Source organism: Callospermophilus lateralis, chromosome 4 (genome assembly GCF_048772815.1).
Source record: "Callospermophilus lateralis isolate mCalLat2 chromosome 4, mCalLat2.hap1, whole genome shotgun sequence".
NCBI lineage: Eukaryota > Metazoa > Chordata > Mammalia > Rodentia > Sciuridae > Callospermophilus > Callospermophilus lateralis.
In genome coordinates this window covers 76,111,560-76,125,368 of record NC_135308.1, presented here as the reverse complement: position 1 = coordinate 76,125,368, position 13,809 = coordinate 76,111,560, and the positions used below count along the sequence as shown (strand labels likewise).

The window sequence follows — 13,809 nt, the reverse complement described above, 5'->3', positions numbered from 1 at the left end:
TGGGATGTACTGAGAAAGATGTGTCACTCCTGTGATGTATGTCACTATAATTTGGGACATAGCAAAGCTTTTTTTAAGAGGCTGAAGTAAACATTTTAAGCTCTGCGGGCCATACAGTCTTGGCTACAATTTTTCAACATTACCAGCATAGCACAAAAGCAACCACAATCAACAGAGAAAAAAGGGTACTGTTATGACTAATAAAATTTTTATAAAAACAGGTGACCAGTCTGTTGGACAGTTTGTCAGTCCCTGTAAGAATACTAACTTTAATCGAACTATGAGAAGCATCAAAAACTGTGGGACAGTCTACAAAATATATCTGCCCAGATATATATATAAATGCATCATGGTCTTACAAGACAATGAAGGTGAGCAGCCTCAACACAGTAGTGGCATAGGAAGCCTCAGATCTCATTCCCCCACAGAGACCACAACTTAACAATATGAGGTCCAAAAGGCCTTTCTAAAAACTCCAGAAACTAGTTAAGAAGTCACACTACTACATTTGCAGTATCCCAGTTCTTGACAAATGCAATGCTAAGAACAGCCGCATTAAAATAGCAAAGAAAATCCTTTGCATTTTATCCACCAAAAGCCTTCTCCAAAGCCAGCACCCAATGTAATCAGGAAAAACTGTTCAGTTTTCTCTGCAAAGAACTGTCTAAGTTTTTGTCACGACTGACTTTAAGAGCTGATGGGGAACCAGCATACTTCAGATGGTGGTCAACTGCAGAACCAGAAGCCTGTAGTACCAAATACAAACACCAGAGAGAGCAAGAGATTAATAACCTCTCTAACCAGTAAATTACAAAAGACACATCTGAAAACATTAGAGATGAGCAATATATCTCACTGGGTTGACTGGTGAAGGCATTTCCCTGTACAAAATCACTTTTTAAAGACTAGGAGAGTTAAGGAGTATGGATGTAGCTCTTATGTTCTGGGTTTAATCCCCAGAACCCCCACCCCCACCCCACACACAAACTAGGCATTAGCCACTTTTTTGTTTTTGAGTTAGAAACTTTTCAAAATACCCAAATTCTGGCAGAAAATTATTCAATAAAGAATTCAATGAACTAAGAATACACAGATAACTAAACAATTAGGAAAATGATGAAAAGTGAGAATTATCAATAGAGAAAAACTATGAAAATGACTTAATAGATTCAGAAAGCTTAGTAATACAATTAGTTCACTAGAACAGTTCAGCAAAAAACTTAAGCAAAAGATTCAATGAATATAAAGGTGGGTCATCTGTAATTACTCAATAAGACAATTTAGGGGGGAAAAATGAAGGATATGAAGAAAGTCCGAGAAACTTACAAGATATCATCAAGCAGACCAACTAAGGGATCGTGAAAATTTCAGAAGTGAAGTCAATGGGACAAAGGTGAGTTGCTCACTGCCTTGCTGTTGCTGAGACTGGCTTTGAACTCACAATCCTGTCTCAGTCTCTTAAACTGCTGGGATTACAGGCGTGTGCCACCATGCCCAGCAGTTGATGGATTTTTTTTAAGAATGTAGTGAGTACATATAATGGAATACTATTCAGTCTTTAAAAGGGAAATCCTGCCATTTGCAACAATATAGATAAACCTGAAAAACACTATGCTTAACAAAATAAGTCAAGCACAAAAAATAAAAAATACTGCATCATCTTACTTACATATGTATAATATCAAACTTACGAAAACAGAATAGAATGGTGATTGCCAGGGGTTGGTACATGGTGATGCTGGTCTAAGAGGTGCCCAGGGTACAGAACTTCAGTTTTCAAAGATAAGTTCTGAGTATGGCAGTGACTTTTTAGATACAATGTCAAAGGCAAGAAAATATGAAATAATGAATAACTTGAACTTCATTAAAATTAAAAACTCTGTTCTCTTAAGATAATATTAAAAGAATGGAAGAAAAATCATACACTGGGAAGAAATATCCTCCAAAGACACAACCCAACTAATCCTGAGAACATATCAGACTTGCCCAAACTGAAACACATTGTGCAGAAAAGCTCACCTACACTCTGCAAGAGTCAATATCAAAAGATAAAGAAAGGTAAAGAAACAATTCAAGATTAAAGAAAACTAATGATACACGATAAATGCAATGAGTGATCCTGAAGAGACCCAGAAGCAGGATGTGGTGGTGCATACCTGTAGTTCCACCTATCTGGGAGAATGAAGCAGAAAAATGGCGTGAAGTCAAGCATGGAAGCACACGCCTATAATCCCATCCGCTCAGGAGGATGAGGCAGGAGGATCATGAGTTAAGCCTGCCTCAGCAATTTAGAGAGGGCCTAAGCAACTCAGTGAGACCCTGTTCCTAAATAAAAAATAAAAATAAATAAAAAGGACTGGAGACATGGCTCAGTGGTTAAGCGCCCCTGGGGGTTCAATCCCTGGTACCCTTAACCCCAACCAACAACAATCACAAAAAAAGAAGGCTTAAGTCCAGCCGTTTGAGAACAGCCTGGGCATCGTAGTGAATCTTTGTCTCAAAAAAAAAAAAAATCTAATAAAATTCCCGAATATTGCTAACCTTTATGCTTATTCTTAGGAAGTACACACTTATGAATTTTTTGTACCTCATCCTAAATAGTACAGAAAAAAAGTACATGGGGGGAAACAAATGTAGCAAAATGTTAACAATTGGTGAAAACTGAGTAAATAGTAAACAGGAGTTCTTTGTATTATTTTTGCAACATTTCTATAAATTTGAAACTATTTCAAAATAAAAAAGTTTTAAAAGAAGTACAAGGCTAGTAGACCAATTTTATCTTACTCAAAGGAGAAGTTATTCAAGACTAAATAGCACCTTAAAAGAAAAAAATCACTTATCAAGCAAACCCAAATCTTGTGGCATCATAAAATTAGGATTACCCTTAAACATAAAATAAAAACAATGGTTTTTCAACTGTAAAGACAGGAAAACACTGCCATCTGAGGAAATTTTTTCACTGTAACAAAATTGGCTCACCAGCTTCACAGAAGACATTAATAATATAGATAATAAAATTCTGAAATAAGGACTCCTCCCCCAAACCACTCTTTAATCAAAAGCAAGCAAAAAAGTTTTTTTTAAAAAATGTGTTTTCAGTGCTGGAGACTGAACCCAAGGTCTCATATATGTTGGGCAAGTGTTCTACCACTGAGCTACATTCTCAGCTCAATAAAATAAATTTTTAAATTTTTAACCAAAGGTTAATTGTATATCTCATCTACTCAGCAGTATTCCACATTTAATTAAATATTAATCCCTTGCTATTTACACTTTTGAAATTTTCAGACTCAAAGAAATGATAAATATTTGAAGTGATAGATGTCAATTATTCTGAGCTGGTTAATACATACTATATGTGCACTGAACATTACTGTACTCATAAAGATATGCTATTAAGTCAATTTTTAAAATTTTTCAATTTCAGCCTGTTTTACACAAGCAGATCTAATAGGCCATAAACTCCAAAATTCATCATTATCAGATATCCTGAAGCTCTATGACCAAGGAAAACATTTTTTAAAATTTGATCTACAAATTTCCTATACCAAAACAATTAGGATAATTTTTTCTTACTATCGTTGAATATAGTTTAAGGAATACAGTCCAGAGTACGACAATGCAGCAAAACTACCTCATCCTGTTTGTCCCCTGAAGTGAATTTCTGGTCCTTAATGTATTCTGTGCTTAGCTGAGAAGAAGCCTCATGAAAGAACTCCAAAGAACTCCAAAGGCTAATTGAAACAGAAAAGGTGGAACTCAGTTTCCCTCCTCATATTTATTACCTTCCCCATTGGAAAATAAAATGCTTTTATTTTACATAAGTAAATACATCTATTTTTATTAAAATCTGCTATTTAAAAAATTTAACTCCTTCTTAGTATTAACGTGTTTAGCTACTTAATACAACAAACTTTGAGAAGCTAAATGATATCAAGGGCAAGTAAAATATGACAACGCCTAAACCAAATGGCCACCTATAAAACTGATTTCTTGGAGGGGCTTGGGGGTACTAAGGATTGAACTCAGGGACACTTGACTACTGAGCCACATCCTCAACCCTATTTTGTATTTAAAGAGAAGGTCTCACTGAATTGCTTAATGCTTCACCATTGCTGAGGCTGGCTTTGAACTCATCCTGCATCAGCCTCCCGAGCCGTTGGAATTACAGGTGTGCGCTACCGAACCCAGCTCTACAAAATTGATTAATTTTAAAGCCACAATTAATACTATTAAAAGGAATTCAAAGTGTTGGGCATAGTGGTGCACATCTGTAATCCCAGCAACTCAAAGAGTTAGAGGCAAGAAGAGCCCAAGTTTTGAGGCCAGCCTCAGCAACTTAGCAAGGCCCTAAATAACTTAGCAAGACTCTGTCTCAAAATAAAAAATTAAAAGGACTTGGGGATGTGGCTTAGTGCGTAGGCACCCCTGGGTTCAACTCCCAATACTAAAAAATAAATCAATATATAATCAATATATATATATGCATATACATATATACATAAAATAAAAGTAACTTCGATTCATTCCAAATACAGCTGGATTCATTTTGAGATCAATAATATGTAATTTAATGAAACAGTATGTCTTATGAAATAGATATATGTACATTTCTATAAAATTTAATTGAGGTGAGGGTAATAGCCCTTATTTCTTGTTCATAAGAAAATAAACTACAATTGGGGATACAGCATAGTGGTAGAGTGATTGCTTAGCACATGCAAGGCCCTGGGCTCAATTCCAAATACAGCCCAAAAAAAGAAAAAAGAAAAAACTGATACAATCTTTCCAATAATCAATTTGCAAACACCCCTCAATCCACTCGCCCCCCAAAAAACCAAAAATATACACTGATTTAATGATTCATAAATCTGCATTATAGAAACACAAATGACCAGTATAAAGATATAAATAAAAATTCCATCATATTACTAACAGTTTCTTTTTAAACTGTAAACAACTTAAATACCTGATGATTAAAGTATGAGAAAAACAACACTGAGATTTAATATACGCCAGGCACTATTTTTTAAGGACTTGACATTTATCACTTTATTTGAACCTCATAACTATCCTATAACATGGCTTCCATTATACACATGAAGAAAAGCATGCAAAAGTCCAATCTCTTGTCCATGATATACATTTAGTAAGATTTAATCCCCAGCAGTCTGGTTCTAGAGCAAATTCGTTTAACCACTAATCCTATACTGCTATATTATGTCAATATAACACTTTAAAATTATTAAAATTTGTGTTATGGATCAATATCCTCCAAGAAAAATGGCCCCAAGATAGAGCTAGATTGTAAAGGTAGGCTATAAGTAAAAATGCAAAATATTTTTACAATCACATTTTAAATTTCAGTTTGTAATTGCATAAAGATATGTTACACATAAAAAGACTTGAAGGATACATATAGCCTAAGTTTAATAGTGACTTTCTCAAGATGTGAAAATTATTTTTTATATTGGCCAAATTATAGTTATATTGTGTGCACATACAAATATGTAACAACAAATCCCACATTCATGTACAACTATAATGCACTAACAAAAAATATGAAAAAGAAAATTATGTTTTCAGTGCTGGAGATTGGACCCTGAATATAGTGCATGCTAGGCTCTACCACTGAGCTATACCCTAGCACAAAATTATGAAAAACTGCTAAACTTCATTGTTCTTGTCTATATTTTTCCAATTTTCTAAAACAAATCACTTATTACGTTTGTTAGAAAATTTGCTAAGGCAGTACCAGGATTGCCTAGCCCACCTTTTTGAAAATATTTTGAAGCAGGATTCTCTCTAGGTTACCTAGGGCCTTGATAAATTGATGAGGCTGGTTTTGAATTTGCAATCCTCCTGCTTCAGCCTCCAGAATCACTGGGATTACAAATGTGGACCACCACACCCAGGTGGGAAACAATTTTTTAAAAAAATCTGCTTCTCACTAATGAGTCTATATACTGGTATATTTATGAAATCCTGTCATAATTTGTACATACAAAGCTTGATCAGCTCCAAAAGTCTGAGTTCCACAATCAGATTATCAACAACTAGGAAGAAAGGGTTGGGAAAACAATTTTAAATGTCTTTAATATATGACTTTGTTATTTGTATACATATTACCATCCTGGTTCAAAAACTGATATGATGAAAGGTTAAATAATTTGTCCTAAGTCTTACAACTAGTAAAGCTAGAATTTAAATATACTTTGTTTACTTCGACAAAGTTTCAGTTGTAGGACTCCAGAAGGAAAAAAGCTGAAAATAACCTTTGACCAATTAATTTGCTTTAAATAAATAAACTAATTAAGAATGAATAGCTCATCATAAATTGGTTAATGGCATAGAACTAGGAAAACTGGAAAATTCATTGAACTAGGATTTGTTTAAATGGAATTTTATTCCACAAAATTGGGCAAGTAACAATCTTTCATACTGTTTTGTTCTCTTTAAATTAGAGGATCTGAGCCAGGTGACTGTGTCACGTGCCTATAATCCCAGCACCTCAAAAGAATGAAGAAGGAAGACCAGAAGTCCAAAGCCAGCCTCAGCAATTTAGCGAGGCATATTAGAAAGACCCTATCTCAAAATTAAAAAATAAAATAAAAAGGGCTTGGGATGTGGCTCTATGGTTAAGTGACCCTAGATTCAATCCTTGGTACCTAAATAAATAAATAAAGTTAGAGAAGCATGACTCAGTGTTAGAATGCCTGCCCAGCATATGTGAGTACCTGCTCAGCATGTTCCCCAGCATAAAAATAATAATTAAAAATAATTAAATTAAAGGATGAGAGCCAGACATGGTGGCCTGTAACACCAGTGACTCAAAAGGCTGAGGCAGGAGGATCTCAAGTTCAAGGACAGCACTGGCAACTTAGAAAGACCCTATCTTATTTAAAACATAAAAGTAAAAAAGGGGGGGCTGGGGATGTGGCTCAAGTGGTAGCGCCTCGCCTGGCATGCGTGCGGCCCGGGTTCGATCCTCAGCACCACATACAAAGAAAGATGTTGTGCCCGCCGATAACTAAAAAATAAACATTAAAAAATTCTCTCTCTCTACCTCTCTCTACCTCTCTCTCTCTTAAAAAAAAAAAAAAAAAAAAAGTAAAAAAAGGGGGGATTAAAGATGGATCTCAGTGGTGGAGTGCCCTGGATTCAATCCCCAGAACAAAATACATAAATCAATAATAATTAATATAATTACTATAATTATGACAATTAATTATAACATAACTATATATTATATGTGATACTAGAGGATGAACAGCTTTTCCTAATTCCTATAGTTCCCTTTTGGCTTAATTTTAGGAACTTTTGTACTAAAAATACGATCCTCTCACTCCCCTCTACATATATACACCCATAAACACACATCCCCACTCAAATTAAGTCAGATAAAACATGTACTCTTATTTTAATATTCTTCATTTTTAAAAGAATCTGAGAGCATACAACCCAAACAAATACACACAAATTAATGTAGAAAAGTGCTTTTCCTGAAAAACCTTAACTTTTGACAGTAATAAGATTAAATATTTAAATGCTTGCTAAAACCTTTAGCCTGGTTGGAAGTGTAGCTCAGTGGCAGAGCACTCGCCTAGTAAGTACAAAAACCTGACCTTGATCTTCAGCACCAAAACAAAAATCCTGCTATATATAACTATAGCTATAAACTATAGCTAGGAAGCCTGACTTATTTTCTGACTCCAAAAGATTTTCTAATCTGCTCCATCTCCAAAAGAAAATATATTCCTTCTCCTATCCATAACAATAATTAACTTTATTTTAAATGCTCCAGAAAAGATCTTGGTCTCCCTTCAATTCCTTCTTTCATCAACAAGTCACCAAGATGAATGAATTCACCAAATGCTGGTGAGAATTAGAGTCAAAAGAATTCTCATTTTGCTAACTGGAATGTGAAATGATACAATACTTTTTAAGGCAGTATGGCAGTTTCTTCTAAGCTAAACATATCCTTACCTTATGATTTAGCAATCATGCTTCTTGGCACTTATTTACCTGAAGGAGTCAAAAATTTATGTCCATACAAAACATATTCAAAGATAATTTAAACCAGCTTTATTCATAACTGCCAGAACTTAGAAGCACCCAAGATATCCTCCAATTTATATGAGTAAATAAATTGTAGTATATCCAGACAAATGTAACATTATTCAGCACTGAAAAGAAATAAAAAACTATCAAGCCACGAAAATACATGCTAGAGTCTTAAATGGGTATTACTAATTAAAAGAAGCCAACATGAAAAAGGCTAGAGTTTATTACTGCAGCTATGGAATTCTAGGCAAGGAAAACTATGAAAGTCCAAGGTTGTCAAGAGGGAAGAAAAGGACAGAGGATGAATAAGTGGGAGAAGAAGAAAATGATAAATAAGCAGAGCTCATACAGGATTTTTTAGGGCACGGAATTATTCTGTATAAAACTACAACAATAGATACATGTCATACATTTGTCCAAGCCCACAGAATGTCCAACACAAGAGTGGACCACAAGGTAAACTAAGGACTTTGGGTAATAATGATGTCAATGTGATTTACCAATTTTAAACACATGTACCCCTCTAGTAAGGGCTGTAAATGATAGGAGGAAGCTATGCATGTGTGTAGGGAAGGGATATACAAGAAATCTACTTTCTATGCAATTTGAATGTAAACTTAAAATTGTTCTAAAAATTGATTTTTTTTAATACGAATTCTTTTATTTTTTAGGTATAAATGGACACAACACAATGCCTTTGTTTTTATGTGGTGCTGAAGATCTAACCTGGGTCCCACCCGTGCTAGGCATGCTGGGCGAGTGCTCTACCACTGAGCCACAATCCCAGCCCAGGTTGTTTTTTTTTTTTTTTTTTTTAAAAAAAGGCTTAGACTTTCAACTATGCCATTATGACAAAGTGAACAAATTCTCATCTCAAAACATTCAACTACAAAATTATCTATGTGTGTGTTTAAATTCTACTTCTGGGGCTCAGGAAATTAGCCAAAGACAAATTAATTGAGACACATTTAATAATAACCCCCCCAGGGCTGGGGATGTGGCTCAAGCGGTAGCGCGCTCGCCTGGTGTGCGTGCGGCCCGGGTTCGATCCTCAGCACCACATACAAACAAAGATGTTGTGTCCGCTGATAACTAAAAATAAATATTGAAAAATTCTCTCTCTCTCTCTCTCTCCCACTCTCTCTTAAAAAAAAAAAATAATAATAACCCCCCAAAAAAAGGTAGAACTGTGGGTATGAACAATGAAGTCTATGGCTTTTTTGCCTAAGGCTGCTCCCATTTCCTATCTTTACCTTCACAGCTTGGTTGGCAAGGGTAGTTTGACCTGGATGAAGTAGCTGGGAAAAACGGCACACTTGCTGCCAGAAAGGGTGGTTCTGAGAATGAGGCACAGAGGCTAAAAAACCAAGGCCTCACTGACAATAAAAGAGATGAACAGGGCAAATATATTCTGGTAGCCCGAGGACACAGTTCTACCACAGATCACTTTAGCATTATTATTATTTTTTTCCCCAAATAGGCATATACTGGGGAGAATGTTCCAAATATTTTTAACTGATGAAGCTGGATTCAAAGAAAACCTATTGGAGACCATTGTTTTAGGTACTATGTAGAAAAAGAGAATTATGTGAAAAAGTTTTCTCATCTATAAAATGGTAATATAACATTCCCTAAAATGACATAATACTTAAATAATGTATAATAGTTTTGAAAAACACCTAGTTATGTAGTTATGTCTGGATACACAAGAGATACATACCATGCTATAGGGAATAATAATTTCCTGAAGACTTCTTAATGGATGTTAAGATAATCAGAATAGGTGTGGCAGCACTCGCCTGTAATCCAAGTAGTTTGGGAGGCTGAGGCAGGAGAGGACTGCAGGTTCCAAGCCAGCCAGAGCAATATAGGGGAGGCTGTAAGCAACCTAGTGAGACCCTGTCTCAAAATAAATAATAAAAAGGGCTGGGGATGTAGCTAAGTGACTAAGTGCCCCTGGGGGTTCAGTCCCTTGTACAAAAAAAAAAAAAAAAAAAAAGATAATCAGAGCAGTGTTTAATGAAGATTCGAAAAATAAAGAGGAAAGACCAATGTGAAAAGAGAAAGAGCTAAAGGGCTGCTGTAGTCATTAAAATTTGAGGCCATGACTGTCTGACTCAGAATAAGAAGATAGACAAGAAAATTGTGTTAAGACAGGTTCTAAAAGAGTTAAATTTTTAAATGTCATCACAAGTCCAGGTGTATGTGAGAAAGTGATGTTATAAAGAAGAACGTTGTAGGGGAAAAAGTGAGTTCAGCTTTGATAAACTGGCATAGAAATGCTAGTTGACATAGAAGTGAAAATATATAGCAAGCAAATTGAGAAAAAAATGCAGGAATAATGGTTTTCAACCCTACATCTTTTTCAACTATTCAAACTAATTTCTACCTGCCAAATCTTGCCTGTCTACTTGGCAGATACTAGATTTCTTTTTCTTTTTTTGAAGTTCTGGGATCAAACCAAGAGGCACTTAACCATTGAGCAACATGCCTGGCCCTTTTGTTGTTGTTGCTTATTTATTTATTTATTTTTTAGGTACCAATCCCCAGGTATTCTGAGCCACATCCCCAGCCCTATTTTGTATTTTGTAATAGGGTCTCACTAAGTTGCTTAGCACCTTGCTTTTGCTGAGGCTGGCTTTTAACTCCATGATCCTCCTGCCTCGGCCTCCTGAGCTGCTGGGATTACAGTCATGTGCTATCACACCCTGCCCTTTTTTATTTTGAAACAGGGTTTTGCTAAATTGCTTACACGGACCTCAAATTTAGGATCCTCCTGCCCAGCCTCCCAAGTAACTGGCATTACAAGCTCTGCCACCAGGCCCAGTTGAGACACCAGATTTCTTAAAGAACCCTGGCTCTGGCCATTGTTTTTCTAATCTGTAAAACACAGAAGTACACACCAAAAGCCTGTGGGAGTGGTATTATGTGAACTAATGTTTCATACTGGCATATCTCTTCTCATGCACACTTCAAGAGCATAGCTCCCAACAAAAAGTATCTGAGGTTCTGACTTCAGTTTCAACAATAACTACACATACACTTATACTAAAAGTTATAAGCAAGCTATAATAATTTTATATGTATTTGAATAATTATTAAAGACGACCTCTAGAAAATAGGAACTATGTTTTATTTTGCATACCATACCCTTCAGTAAACTAGGATCTAGGAAGTACTCCAATAATATGCAATGAAAGAATGAAAGAGAGTTTGCTCAATGTCTTCTGAATCTGAAAATCTAGGCATATATATTGAAAAAAGAATTGGACTGAAAAATAAAACAATGAACATAATCCTCATAAAGTTAGTAAGTAGCCAGTGCAGCAGTACACACTTTTAATCCTAGTGATTCAGGAGGCTGAGGAAGGAGGATTACAAACTCACGGCCAGGTCTCAAAAATAAAAAGGACTGGAGGTACAGGTTAGTGGTACAAGACCCCTGGGTTCAATCCCCAGTATTAAAAAATAAAAATAAAAAGAAAGAAAAAGTAGTAATTATATCCAAGAGAAAAAGAATACTCACTTAAATGAAATAGCATGGAAACATAACAACAACTGCTCAAAGAATGAAATAAATGTTAAAAGAAGGCTAAGAATAAAGACTGGTCTAAGATGGTCTACTTATTAATTGAATCTGTGGAATTAGACAAGATTCTGCATCTTTTAATCACCCTGTGAATGAAATTATTTTCTAACAGCAAATAAAAGTAAGAATTTAATATACTCTGCATATCTTTAATTCACACAATAATTGTCTCTCCCCCACTGTATTAATGAGGAAATTAAAATCATGGAGCTTCACTATGATTCTAGTCACAAAGCAAGTAAATAATCTACTTTTGTCTGTTTCCTAAGTGATCTAGAATGTGCATATGCTAAATTACAAGTTATAGGCAGGCACAGTGGCACACGCCTGTAATCCCAATGGCTCAGGAGGCTGAGACAAAAGAATTGTGAGTCCAAAGCCAGCTTCAGTAACACAGAGGTGCCAAGCAACTCAGTGAGACTCTGTCTCTAAATGAAATACAAAATAGGGCTGGGGATGTGGCTCAGTGTTCAAGTGCCCCTGAGTTCAATCCTCGGTACCAAAAAAGGAAGAATACTAAATTACAAGTTATGTTCTAAAAGCCAATAAAAAATTCCATTTTTCTGATACCATATGAAATTCCCAGACAGAAATACCACTTATGTTAACAAACCGTAACTTTCCAAAGCAAAAATTTAGATTTCTGAAAGTTAGACCTCAAGAATTGCTATGCTCTTCCAGGGTATCTTTCCCTTTTAATTCTAAAACAAATGTGAAATATTACAAATACCAGAAATATTTTTATCATTAACACACATCATTAGTCACATCATTAACACACACTTACCCTTAATAAAACTGTTTTAGTAGTTTAAGCCACACATTATTTTGTAAAGAAAATGAAAATAAGAGTCACTGTACACAGATTAACAAGACCTCTGAAAGATACAAATTCTCTTAGGAGTTCCTTATAAACAAGTATTTAAAACTAGAAGATAGAAATAGAAAGGAATGATGGCACACACTCTGTAGTCCCATCTAATCCAAAAGCTCAGACAGGAAGATGGCAAGTTCTAGGTCTACCCAGATGACTTAAAAAGAACCTGTCTCAAATAAAATTTTTAAAAAGTAGGATTGGTAATGTAGTTCAGAGGTAGAGCATTTGCCTAGTATGTGCAAGCCCCTGAGTTCAATCTCCAGCACTGTAAATTAGAAGACAATAAAAATAGAAGAAAACTAGAAAGTCATTTTAAATTTCCTTCCTGTGTTTCCTAAATCCAATTAGGAAACTAGTACTATTTCCATAAAATTTACTAGATTTTATGATCATATGATGCTTAAAAATGCTAAGGCTATTAATGATTCATTTGTCCTAAAACAGAAAGATTCACCCTATTCCAAGCAAAAATTCAAAAGATCAGTCAGCATAGACTTACCCAGATTTCCTTGCTCAATTGTCAGCACCACCTCATCCATCACCACAGCCCTGAAGTCCAGTTCCTCTTCACCACATTTGGACTTCAAAGCTCGTAAGATCTCTTTTTGGGGATAGTCTTCCCTGATACGACGATCTGTCAAAAACCACAACTTTGCAGCCACAGAGCTACACATCTTGATCTGCTTGTTCTTTCTCTTCTGGATTATTTCTTCTTGAATGTAAACTCTAGATGGAAAAAATATACATACAAATCAAGAAATCAAGTGCAAATCAAGGAATCTACTTGATGTTTGGATTTTATACATGCAAATGCTTAGTATATAAAACTATGCAATAACTATAATATAGTTATTATATAATAGCTAGGAATAAGGTAAAGATACTACGCCTTTTTTCATTTTCATTCAAATTAAAAATTACATACTAGTAAAAATATAGAAACTGGCAACTTTTCCAGAAATAAGATTTCTCTTTTGTCCTTTAAGGAAACTCTCACTGCAGCTTAACATTAATAATTTCAGTTGGTCACTTCAAAGAAAGGTGGGACATAAAGAAAGAACATGGACCAGTATATTGTCTAGCAATATACTTCAACTTGATCATCTCCTTTTCAGTTTTATTTCTTCACTCAAAATCAATCTCTTTCTTGACATGAAATAGACAAAATCCCAATCATCAACAAGATACCCCATATTTCCCATCAGTAGTCTCATTATGTATATTTTGTATCTGTAATTAGCTTAACATTCAATTTCCTTCCCATTTTGTACTATTTAGT

At 35.1% G+C, this 13,809-nt stretch overlaps 1 protein-coding gene across 1 annotated transcript in view; it reads right to left on the bottom strand.

The window, feature by feature from the left end:
* Window positions 1–13,204, bottom strand: part of Rimklb (ribosomal modification protein rimK like family member B) — a 37,861-nt gene extending 24,657 nt beyond the window's left edge. Inside the window, exon 1 of the mRNA XM_076852633.1 lies at window positions 13,030–13,204. Within this exon, the coding sequence (XP_076708748.1) occupies window positions 13,030–13,204 (175 nt within the window). The remainder of the gene's footprint in view (window positions 1–13,029) is intronic.
* Window positions 13,205–13,809: the final 605 nt, after the last annotated feature.